General features: G+C 40.1%; 1 protein-coding gene across 2 annotated transcripts in view; it reads left to right on the top strand.

Moving 5' to 3' along the window:
- NAALADL2 (N-acetylated alpha-linked acidic dipeptidase like 2) overlaps positions 1-13,066 on the top strand; it is a 1,239,935-nt gene that overhangs the window by 1,176,167 nt on the left and 50,702 nt on the right. For both annotated transcript variants that reach the window (XM_008705318.2, XM_008705320.2), the window contains one exon: positions 12,799-12,892. In XM_008705318.2, coding sequence (XP_008703540.2) covers positions 12,799-12,892 — 94 coding nt within the window. The remainder of the gene's footprint in view (positions 1-12,798; positions 12,893-13,066) is intronic.

Here is a 13,066-nt window from a genome sequence, read left to right as displayed (position 1 = left end):
CTAGTAAACTAACTTATTTCCAAATTAATCTGTAAATATGTATTTTTTCTGCTACAATTTAATTGCAGATGGGTGATGACACTCATGGAAAAAGGAAAGGTGTCTTAACATTGAAAAAAATTTACGGTCTCCTGGGTGGCTCAGTTGGTTAAGTTGTCTGCCTTTGGCTCAGATCATGATCCCAGGGTCCTGGGATGGAGCCTCTCACTGGGCTTCCTGCCCAGCGGGGAGTCTGCTTCTCCCTCTCCCCCTACACCACCCCCCCAGCTCTTGCTCTCTCTCTCTCTCTCAAATAAATAAATAAAATTTACAAAAAAAAAAAAAAAACAAGCAAAAAAACGTATAGCAGTTACTTTTGTGGTCCAGGCATAGAAAAGAATCATCCTATTTTAGCAACAGATTTCCATCTCTTTGCCTGAGGTGTTCTTGTGCATTGGGGGCTGCCAGTGTGCAAGAGTCCAGAAGAGTTAAAGATTTAATACCTCCATGAAGCAACCTTAGAAAATTCTGAAGAATCTATGTTATGTTGGCTTTTGGGTGGTTCCCAGCAGGATTACGTTGCAGTCACACAGAGTGACTGCTGACTTGATAAAATGCCTTGTTTTGGCTGTCTTCTCTGTCTTGCCTCTCCTCATACTGACTGCTACCCTCTCCTCTCAATGAACCACTTGCACTCAGATTTTGTCTCACCGTCCGCTTCTGAGGGAACCCAAAGTAAGGCTCCTGGTAAACTCCTGGTGGTGTGGTCAGAGTTTAAGTTGAGTACACAAAAAGGAGATGGGGCTTACAGCAGGAGCAGAGGCTGGCGAGGAGAATTAGTATCAGGGAGCTTGTATTCATAACCAATTCGTTTTTTACCAGCAGAGATTGTCTTCTTAGTTCTTTAATGCTCTGGCATTCATGGGTGGTTAGTGTATATTTATAAAAAAATAGACCTTCATCAGTTTAGGGGACAGTTTAGTTGGCCTATCTATTTAATAATCAAATTAAATTGCTGTGGAGACATACCCTGTTTATGCCTCCTTTTCTTTATTCCACAGATCATCAATTTCCCATCATGGCCCCCAGGGATGCAGTGAGTTTTTGCAAATCTGTCAGCTGCAGCGGCTCTGCAGTGAAAGCACAGGCCAGACCCCAAACTAGGTGTCCCAGAATTTGTGCTCAGCCCTTGGTAGTTCCGGGGCGTGGTGATAACTGTAACAGAAGTTTCTCAGAGTGCTGGCGAGAAAAGGGCTTTCTCTCCTGCAGTGGTACATATCTGTGGGCATCCCACTGCACAGCCATGCTGGGTTCCCAAGTTTACCACCGTTTCCCTGCACTAGGCTCATGGCCCAGACAGGATCGGTCACGGAGAGTTCCTAATAAAGGCCTCAAGTGTTAATAACCAAATATCCCACTTATTTTTCTTGGTTAAAATATTTCTCCTCCTTAAAATGAATTTCCCTTCCAGTAATTTCTGGAATTGCTCAAAGATTTCTTGAGATCCTTTGCTACCAGGCAATTTCATTTGAGACGACCTCAGTTCATCAAACTATTTTAATGTCTTTGAAATCTTAAGAAGGAAAGGATAGGATCTTGAACTGTTTCTTTCCTGGAAGCTTACGAATTCCATAGCAATTTTCCCATCTCTGTGTCCCCTACTTTTGAGCTTCACAAATGTATATGCAGGAGAGTGGGCACAGGTCTCTGGCAGGGCTTCCTAAACATCGTCTCCAAACCTCTCCACAGAAAACAGCCCTCGAGCCGCCCTTTGACAACCACTAGAGCTCTCTTCCAAGGTGACTGGGTGTCTTCACTTTCACATGCCAACTCTTAACATGGCTGTCTCTGTTAACACCAAGGGAGCAGTTGTGGCATTTAAGTTTCGTGCGCTGGTTTCTGTGATGTAAGTTTGGTCTGAAGTGATACGCTTTGATAGTTGTGGGCGATATATATAAGCCCTTGATTTTCCAGCACAGTTTTACTTTCAAGTAATTTTTTTCTGTAAAATAGACTGTCAGATCATAGGTTTTTGAGTTGAATGTTGCCTACCATCAATTTTCCTAGCTAAAGAAAGCAGTGAAAAGGAGGTGACATAGACAGGTGTGTTTTGGGGGGTGCATAAGAATATAGTTTGAATATATAAGTGCATAGCTCTGGCTGTAATGTGGAGAAAGGGTTAGAGGCAGATATTTAGATCACTTCGGGAGTTCGTGGAGTATTTCGAATGATGGGTAATGAGAATCTTAATACTGAAGTTTAGCCATGTTAGGGATATGTAGATTCTGTGTGTTAATATTGCGTAGTGCCATTTACTTTCTCCTTTTGCCGAGAACATAGGCTGGGTACGTCAGGAGTACATCCTTGCTTTTTTTTTCCTCTGCTGACATCACACTTTTGGAAAGCAGTTCTGAGGACTGGAAGGCTGCGTCTTGCTCTGCTCACCTTCAGGGAGATTGAGGCCCCTTGTCCCCAGCTGGCTGCCCTGAGGTTTGTTGTCCACAGGGCCTTTGTTGCTAAATTGGGGGTTTTCTACAATAAAGTGGCATAAATCAGAGTCAGGTCGCTTCAGGATGAACGTAACAGCCCAAAGGGCACCATACACCACAAAATCACGTTATGAAGACTCTCACCAGACCATAATTTATTAGCTAATGCCTCTGCCCTGAAAGTGAAGTGAATGCGGAAAAACTCCCTATAGATCACTGAATCATGGCATATGCCTTGCTTGAGTTTTAGGGTTTTCTGACCCCTCACCCCATACCCCACATGCAAACTTACTTCCCACTAACCAAGAACTCCACTCCAGTTGCGCTGGTTTCTTCATGTTTCTCTAAAAATCTGTGCTGCTTTCTGCCTCAAGGTTTTTGCTCATTTTATTCCCCTCATCTGGAAGACCTCTCCCCTTTTACTCCAGTTTCTTGAGCTCGGCTTATGCGCAGGTGGCAGAATCCTGTGGTATGTTTAAAGTGGAAGAGAAAGTGGTGCTCTCTAGGAAACAAAAGATTCGTGTTTACTAAATTTTCTATTGTTAACTTCTTTTTCCAATTGTGTGACAGTGATATGACTTGTCTCTCTCAGGGAGGTAAGTCATAAGGGGAGAAAATGTCTTAGATTTCTCTTTTCTCCCAATTTCCCAGTGATGATAAAAGCTCAGTGGATGCTAGAGAGTCCATGATTCATCTACTATTTGTCCTATTATGTCACACCATACCATAACATCCCAGTCTCTCTCAATTTCTTCCTCACACTAACCTATAAAGTAGGTGTTATAATTATCTCCCAGCACTTCCTTCTAGAGTGGGGCTGTATTGCACTGTAAGTCTGACTGAGAACATAAAAGCAATCCCACTATGGTAGTTGAACTTATGGGTTAGGTATGAGGCATAAACTATGGTTGCTTTAATTTGGAATTATAAAAATGGAACAAATCACATGTTTACTGAGTGTCTCTGCCTATAACTAAAAAATTACATTATAGAACTATGGTATTGGTATTGCTTTAATAAATCTGTTTTTGTCCAAATCTATTTTTAATGAATTAAATAAATTCATTCAAAGCAATCATTACAGACACAGTCATCATCATATTTACCAATGAGATATAATAACTGAGGGGGGGAAGCATTCCTATTGTAGATAGTCACAGTTTTGTAAATAAATATCTTTTTTTTTCTCTCTCTCTAGACGGGTAAGGGAAAGATTTTTGGCAAAATCAAAGAATATAAAAATACCTCCCAGCATGGTAATAAAGCAACATATTATTATAAAGTTTATCCAAAAATTACATGTGCATTTTTATATGTGTATTTTCCTTTTTTTTTTAAGATTTTATTTATTTATTCGACAGAGATAGAGACAGCCAGCGAGAGAGGGAACACAAGCAGGGGGAGTGGGAGAGGAAAAAGCAGGCTCATAGCGGAGGAGCCTGATGTGGGGCTCAATCCCATAACACCGGGATCACACCCTGAGCCGAAGGCCGACGCTTAACCCCTGGGCCACCCAGGCGCCCCTGTATGTGTATTTTCCTTTATTAAGTTTCTAAACACACCCTTCTAAACCTTTAAGTAAAACTAAAATTAATGTAGATTGAGGAAAGAGAAACTTTTATATGGCAAAATATAATTTGCCTTTATTACCCTTAAAATCTAGAAAAAGGCTGTATTAGTAATTATTATCTTCCAATAATATAATCTTGCCCAATACCAATAAAAGCAATAACTCCAGAAATATCAATATGACCTAGTGAGAGAGGTATTTATTTTATTTTGTTTTTTGAACACTTTTACTTCTATAAAATAATTTTGTTGTCATTGTTGCTGTTCTAATGCCTTCTTCCTTTATCCTCTGCTCAGGGGTAGGATGGTCTGATAAGACTGGAGAAAGGACACGAGGTCTTGAGGCAGATTATGTGCTTGTAAAGTTATTATAATAGAACTTCAGAGAGCTCAGGGGTGTGATGTCACCAAGGTGACAGGGCAGAAGATCCGGCCCTCCATCTTCCCACAAAGAACAATTAGACAGCTGTCCAAGAATGAAAATAGCTTTGGGAGTCCATCTAAGAAGTTTCAGCAAAATAGCAGAGCAAAATATCCTGAGAATAACCACACAAAAAGAGTAGGAAGAACAGCTTCATTTTGCCTGCATTATCCTGTCGCCCAGGCCTGCACTGCTCAGTGCCAAGAGGGAACTCCCTAGCCAGAGAGAGTTCTCATTGCAGGCACAAAGAGAGCAGAATGAGTGACCAGATGCCCTAACCTTTTGGAGTTACACAAAGGACCTGGCCCTGACTCCTATTCCTGGCCTGCACCTCCGTGTGCCAGCAGCTAGTCCCTGTGAAGTCCTGCACGTGCACACAGCTGGTTCCAGTTTCTGTAACCAGCCTTTGCTGTGTGTGCACCTATGGCTAGCCTCTGCGGCCACACGAGTGCACACTGACAGCCAAACCCCACACAGCTGCTTGTGTGCCCGAAGCCTGTCCTGCCCCCTGTCACGGACCTGTACTGCTGCCGGCACTTGCAAATAGCCCCTGTAGCACACACCTGCTGCTGCTGGCACTGACTCCGGTTACCAGACCTTCCAAAGTGCCCGGGCCTGCAACTAGCCTCGGCAGCCACGTGGGTACATGCTGATTGCCCATGTCCTGCAGCTACTTACGCACCCACAGTTGGCCCCAGCCCTGCTGCTGGCCAGGGCTTTTGCCAGTGTGTGTGCCTGCAGCTGGCCCCGGTCACTATGCAGGCACCTGCAGCCAGCTCCACAGCCACATATGAGCACACCACCAGCTCTGGCCAGCACCGCTACATGCCCTGTTCCCTTTCCTCCAAGAAGCCCAACAGCCATTCCAGTCAGTCAGGACCCCAGACAGCTCTTGCTGTCAAGGATCATGTACTTGTCAATGTCATGATCCTCAGCTGCCTAAGCCAATGAGATACTTTGCCACCTTGAATCTCGACATACTTGTGAATTTTAGTTTTCATCTTGCCATTGATTTCTGGTTTCATACCATCATGATCAGAAAAGATGCTTGAAATGAGTTTTATCTTCTTAAATTAAGACTTTTTGGTGGTCTAACACCTGATCTATCCTGGAGAATGTTTCCTTTGCCCTTGAGAAGAATGTGTGTTTGGCTGCTGTCAGATGGAATGTTCTGTAAATGTCTGTGAGGTTCCATCTGGTCAAACGTCTAGTTTAAGTCCAGTGTCTCCTTATGGATTTTCTGTTTGGAGGACCTCGCCATTGTTGAAAGGGACATCAAAGCCGCCTATTGTTATTGTATTGCTCTTTTCTTTCTTCAGGTCTGTTAATATCTATATATCTAGGTGCTCCTATGTTGAGTGCATAAATATTTACAAATTTTATATCCTCTTGTTGGTGTCTCCTTTACCATTGTATCATGACCTTCTTTGTCTCCTATTCTTGTCTCTATCTTATGTAAGTTAAGCTTCCTCTGCTTTCTTTGACTTTCTGTTTATGTGGAACTTAACTATTTTCCCCTCCATTCACTTTCAGTCTGGGTGTGTCCTTAAAGCTGCAGTGAATGTCTTATACCCGGCATATGGCTGGGTCTTGTGTTTTTATCCATTCAGCCACTCTCTGTCTTTTCATTGTAAAATTTAGTCCATTGACATTTAAAGTAATTATTGACAGGCATAGACTTACTATTGCCATTTGTTAGTTGTTTTCTGGCTATTTTAGAATTCTTTTGTTTCTTTCTTCTTCTCTTGCTCTCTCTGTGATTTAATGATTTTCTGTAGTGGTATAATTCAGTTGCTATCTTTATTTTTGTGTATCTATTATAGGTTTTTTCTTTGTTGTTACCATGAGACTTATATAAAACTCTTATATTTACAATAATCTATTTTAAGCTGATAACAACTTAAACTCAAATGCACACTAAAGCTAGATATTTTTACCTTTCCACTGCCCCCACATGGTATGTTTTGATGCCGTAATTTACATCTTTACCTTGTATATCCATTAAAAACTTATATTAGTTATTTTTAATATTTTTGTCTTTTGGTTCATACTTGATTTGTGCGATTTATCCACCACCATTAAAAATTAGAGTATTCTGGATTTAACTATATATTTGCCTTTATTGGTGAAATTTATCCTTCTGTGTTTTCCCATTACTAATTATCATCCTTTTGTTTCAGATTGAAGAATTCCTTTTAACACTTCTTCTAAGACTGGTCTAGTGGGGGTGAAATTCTTCAGTTTTTGCTTGTCTAAAAGAACTCTGTATCCCTCCTGCAATTCTGAAGGACAGATTTGCTGGGCAGAGTATTCTTAGTTGGCTTTTTTCTTTTTCTTTTTCTTTTAACACTTTGGATATATTATCCCAGCCTCTCCTGGCCTGAAAAGTTTCTCCAAAAAAATCTACTGGTAGTCTTATGGAGGTTCTCTTATATGGAACAAGTTGTTTTCATTTTGTTTCTTTGAAGATTCTCTCGTTTGTAAATTTTGACAGTTTAATTATAATGTGTTTTGGTGTGGTTCTCTTTGGAATCATATTATTTGGATTTTACCAGTTAGGAAAGTTTTCCACCATTATTTCTTTCCTTTCTTTCTTTCTTTTTTTTTTAAGATTTATTTATTTTAGAAAGAGAGAGAGTGCATGCACACAAGTGTGAGTTGGGGGAGGGGCAGAGGGAGAGAAAGAATCTCAAGCAGACTCCCCATTGTGCCTGGAGCCTGAACCAGGGCAATCCGGAGTCCCATCCCACAACCCTGAGATCATGACTTGAGCCAAAATCAAGAGTTGGATGCTAAACTGACTGAGTCACCCAGGTGCCCTACCCATTATTTCTTTAACTAAGCTTTCTAATACTTTATGATTTTACTCATATGTGGAACCTAAGAAATAAATGAATAAGCAAACAAAAAGCAGAATCATACTTACAAACACAGAGAACAAACTGATGGTTGCCAGAGGGAAGAGGGTTGGGGGGATGGACAAAATGGGTGAATTGGAGTAGGAGATACAGGCTTCCAGTTATGAGATAAATAAGTCACAGGAATAAGAGGCACAGCATAGGAAATAGAGTCAATGATGTTGTATTAGTGTTGTATGGTGTCAGATGGTGGCTACACTTGCGGACATAGCATAAGGTATAGAGTTGTTCAATAACTATGTTGTACTCCTGAAACTAATGCAACATTGTATGTCAACTATACTCAAATAAAAAAAAAGTATTTTTAAAACTTTGTCCCTTTCTCTTTCTCTTCTCCTTCTGGGACCTCTAGAATGTGAATATTGATCTGTTTGATGGTATCCCATATGTCTCTTAAGCTACCTTCACTGTTTTTTTAAATTTTTTTTTCTATTTGTTCTTCTGATCAGATAGATTCATATCTTTGAGTTTGCTGATCCTTTCTTCTGCTTGATCTAGTCTGCTACTGAAATCATCTACTGAATTTTCCAGTTAGTTATTGTATTCTTCAGTTCTTTGATTTGTTTGGTACTTTTTGAATATTTTATCTTTATTGAAATTCTCACTTTGCTTATCCATTGTTCTTCTTATATTGGTAAGCAAATTCATTATTTTGAACTCTTTATCAGGTAAATCACTTATCTCCATTTCATTAAGGTCTGTTTCTGGAGTTTTATCTTATTCTTTTGTTTGGAACATATTTCTCTGTTTCTTCACTTTCCCTCACAGTCTGTGTTGGTTTTTGTGCACTAGATAAAAAAAAAATGCCATTCCTATTCTTGATGGAATTGTCTTGTGTAGGAAACAAACTGTACTATTCAGCCTGGCTCTAGCTCTTGGTTTTCTCTTAAACCTTTGTGATTTGGCTTACAGTAGTTGAGGGTGTGCCAAGACCTGTTAGTGTCCCAAAGGGGAGACTCTCAGTCAACAACTAGATGCAGGCTGATTGGAAGCAAGATCCTCAGGCAGAAGCTTTTGAAGTATGCAAATAAACCTCTTTCAGGGAAAGACCAGGAGATGGGCATTTCTATTGGCTTCCTTTTTTTTTTTTTTTTTTTAAGATTTTATTTATTTATTTGAGAGAGAAAGTGAGAGAGAGCACAAGCAGGGGAACAGCAGAGGGAGAAGCAGGCTCCCCACTGAGCAGGGACCCAGTATTAGGCTCGATCCCAGAACCCTGGGATCATGACCTGAGCTGAAGGCAGACGCTTAACCAACCGAGCCACCCAGACACCCCTACTTTTGGGTTCCTAAATGCTAAGCCCTAGAGGGATAGCCAATTAAGTATCTCTTTGTTTGCTACAGTCCTGTGATACTTGTGAATGTAAGCTCCACTGCCCTCCATAGCCAGGATATCAAGAGGTGTGTCCCCTGGGTGGCAGCTGCAAAAGCTGAGGCACCAGATATGTATGTATATAAACTCCTTCCAGGAGGATATTGGTGGTTTGGAGCAGGGTACAGGGAGAATGCTAAGATCATGTCTATTGGTGTCCCTGTTCTCTGGGGAAGATCACAGTCTGTTCCTAGATGCATGTTCTCTGAGGCACCTAACCCTCAGGCAGCAGTTATAAAGTATGCAAATAGGCTTCTTTCAGGGAAAGATGGGAGATTGGCATTTCTCTCTGCTCATTTTGCAGTACGCCCTGAGGGGATAGCTGATTAAGAAGTATTTTTTTTGTTTACTACAGTCTTCTGGGAATTCAAACTCAAGAACTCAGGCCCCCTGGCCACCAGAGCCAGGCAATCAAGGGATACATCTTCTGGGAGGCAGCTACAAAACCTGGGTACCAGATAGGTGTGCAAGCTTCTTTTCAGAAGACACTGGTGACCTGGAGCAGGGCAGAGAGAGAATGTGAAGATGGTAAAGATGGCACCTGCCAGCCTCCTCAGTCTCCAGAGAGAATTACAGTTGGCCCCTAGATGTGTGTTAAATTAGAAGCCTGACTCTCAGGCTATAGTTTTTAAGATACGTAAGTTGACCTCTTTAAGGGCAAGACTGGGATATAGGCATTTTTTACTTGCTACCTCTTCACTGAGCCCACGGGACTCACAACAAGACCTCACAAGCCCTTTAAGAGCCGTCTCTTTGTTTGCTATAGTGTTGTAGGTCTTGTGGACACAAGTCTCATTGGCTTTTGGGGCTAGGTGTTTCTGGGCCTGCCCCTCAGGCAGAAGTCTTAAAAGGTAGAGCCCTCCATGTTGGATCCAAACCCTTCTCTCCTCAGGGAGAAAACGGGACTTGGAAGTTTTCTCCCAGTTGTATGTTGCTGTGATGTGGTAGTGTTTATGGTCAGAGTGTGTCTCAGTCTTTCTTACATATTTCAAAATGAGGTTTTTCTTATTTGCCTGATGTGTAGGAATTGCACAATTAGACTTTTTTCCCCCAGAGGGAATTGTTTTGTGTGTAGCTATAGATTTGGTGTGTGCATGGGAGGAGGTAAGGTCAGGATCCTCCTATGTTAACATCTCAGACTATGTTTTTAACATAGAATTAATTCCCCCACTACCTGCTTCTAGGTTTGTTAAGATAAGATAGCACATTGAAAAGAGTGGGGCTTTATATAAATATAAGGGAAGGTTGCTTTGGCTTGCCTGAATAACAGTGAATGCAGAGTAGCTGAGAAAAGTACGACTATGGCTCATCTTTTTCTACCTCATGGCAAGACCTACACAAATCTCCCTCTTGCTTAGGAAGCTGCAAATAAAGCCAATTTAGTCTAATTCTATCATGGGCCAGGTGCCTTAGAAGTCCCAGTATTTGTTGTCAGGTTCTTTTTGAAAGAAATAGCAAGGTGGCTGGCTTATATTCCAGTTGTTTGAGCTGCCAAATGACTCTTAAAGCAAAAAAAACCAACTTTTTCCAGCAGCACATAGCAAAGTTGCCTCTCTCCTCCCTACCCATTCTTTCATTTTAATCTTTTATATGTGGTTTCCAGATTCCAAAACTGTGAACAAAACATGTCTGTTCTGTAGTTTCCATTATCCAGTGCAAATTGAAAAAAGAAACCATAATGCTTCTTAATCTTCTTTAAAAATTCCCTTTTACAAATAATTTATTTCCAAATATCAGCATTTCTTACATGATTTGGATGTAGCGAGGTGGAATAGAGACAGAATTCATATCAACCTATTTCAGATAAGGCTTTTCCCCTGAAAAACAGCATAATCAGAGTAGGCAGTTTCCCAGGATTTTTGTGATCACTATTCTGGGGATAATACTCTGCAAATAAACCATAGGCACTGGGGAAAAAGTGGTTACTACATTTGGGAGAAAAATATCTCAAAGAAATAAAGGGACACGGAAAGTGTTTCTTCTCCCTCTTTCTTTGTGAGAGATGTATTTTTCCCAAGCATTTAGAAGATCAAATTGAACTGTATTTTTATCATGATTTAAATTATGCAAACACCTGGGAATTATAACATTTAAATAGTGAATGGAATTTGACCCTTGTTGAGTATGTAGAGTTGAATATTTAACATCATATTTTCCTTGTAAATTGTATCTTTTACATGTTCTATAATGTCTCACGTTAGTGTGCTAATTTCCCCTGTGTAGTTTCACAAGACAATATTTTCATTTACTAACAACATTTCATAGTACATTAATAACATCAACACAGCCACATTTCCCTGTGTGCCAGCTTCGGGGTTATTAGAGATGTAGGGGTATTTGTTAAGCCTAGGTAAATATTAAATATCAGTTGAGAGAGAGGGAGAGTAACAGCGGCATTTGCTGCCAGCCCTAAGTTCCTTTGAGATGTATATGAATGCATATGATTTGTTCAGTCTATAAAGCAGATGCTGGTTTAGCTGTAGTGCATATGTTGGTTTTCAAACACAGTTTTGGAGCATGGTGGGGGGGAGGATATGCATGTATAAAAATTCCAGATATGAGTTTTAGGGATGACATTAAAGCTTTTTAAGCTTTAATTGACCTCAAAGACATATAAATGATATTAGTTTTGATAGATTTTGGAAAAATAATTAGAAATAGAGTAAAGCATTAAGGAAAATAATAACTAAGATTTTAATGGAATTTTTCAGACTGAATTATATTTTTTTTCCTAGTTCCTAATGAAAAAATTAGTTCATTTTATTTTTCTTAAGTTTTTATTTAAATTCCAGTTAGTTATGGGGTGACTGGGTGGCTCAGCCAGTTAAGCATTTGCTTTCAGCTCAGTTCATGATCTCAGGGTCCTGGAATAGAGCCCCACATGAGGCTCCCTGCTCGATGGGGTACTGCTTCTCCCTCTCACTGTCCCTCTGTGCTCTCTCTCTCTCTCTCAAATAAATAAATAAAATCTTAAAAAATTAAAAATGAAAACAAATAAATTCCAGTCAATTAATATACAGTGTAATATTAGGTTCAGGCATACAGTTTAGTGATTCGTACTTACATATAACACCCGGTGCTCACATCATAACAAGTGCACTCCTTAATCCCAATCACCTATTTCATCCATCCCCCTGCCCACCTCCTGTCTGCTAACCATCAGTTTGTTCAGACTAAATTATATTTTAAGTGAAATAAATTGATATTAATTTTGTCTGGAGTTTTACTTAGTCCCCTAAACAGATACTGATTTTCAGTTATTTCTCTCTACTGTTTGTTTTAGTGTGTGACATTCTGAACTGCTTTATGAGGAATTGTCTTAAAGTTTAAATAGTACAACTTCTTCAACTAGGTGCTATTTCTTAATATTTTAGCTTAAAAAAGGAAGAATATGTTATATTCCCTTACACTATTTTGAGACATGAAAAATACACTGAATGTTTCTTCTTTCTTTATAGAAAAATAAAATTAGGGGTACCTAAATGGCTCAGTCAATTAAGCATCTGCCTTCAGCTCCAGTCATGATCCTGGGGTCCCGGGACCCAGACCCAGTGTGTAGGGCTCCCTGCTCAGTGGGGAGTCTGCTTCTCCCTCTCCCTGTGCCTTTCCCCCTGCCCTCTCTCTCTTTCTTTCACTCTCTCTCTCAAATAAATAAATAAAACCTTTTTTAAAAAAGTAAAAAGAGGGGCACCTGGGTGGCTCAGTTGGTTAAGCATCTGCCTTCAGCTCAGGTCATGATCCCAGGGTCCTGAGATAGGAGCCCGTTGGGTTCCCTGCTTATCAGGGGGCCTGCTTACCCTTCCCCCTCTGCCTGCGGTTCCCCCTGCTTGTGCTCTCTCTCTCTCTCTCTGTCAAATAGATAAATAAAATCTTGGGGGGAAAAAGTAAAAAGGAATTTTTAAAAAGAAAAGATATCTTATAAAAGTATATTTTACCCTCTGTGTTTTTGCTACTGTGGTTACATAAGAATGTATGAAATAATGAAAAAACAAACAAGCCAGAAACCTTTAATACTGAATACTAGCATCTTTTGTGTTTTTTTTCTTTCAGCTCTCAGGAGAAGTGATTTTGCAAATTGCCAATGAACCAGTTCTGCCCTTTAATGCTCTCGATGTAGCTTTAGAAGTTCAAAACAGTCTTAAAGGTAATTTTTCTTTGAATTATAGTAATTTTAGCAAATGAAAGATTGTTAAACTAATTTTTAACAAGCTATGGATAAAATCATATGCTATCTTATTAGTGACGGCAATGCAGTGAGTGACTCCCTTCCTGGAAAGGATTATCATGAGAGGGGCTTAGAAGAAATTTGCCACGTCAG

Source organism: Ursus maritimus, unplaced genomic scaffold (genome assembly GCF_017311325.1).
Source record: "Ursus maritimus isolate PB19 unplaced genomic scaffold, ASM1731132v1 scaffold_4, whole genome shotgun sequence".
NCBI classification, from domain to species: domain Eukaryota; kingdom Metazoa; phylum Chordata; class Mammalia; order Carnivora; family Ursidae; genus Ursus; species Ursus maritimus.
Note: the sequence above shows the minus strand (reverse complement) of the source record. Positions and strands in the feature narration are given on the sequence as shown.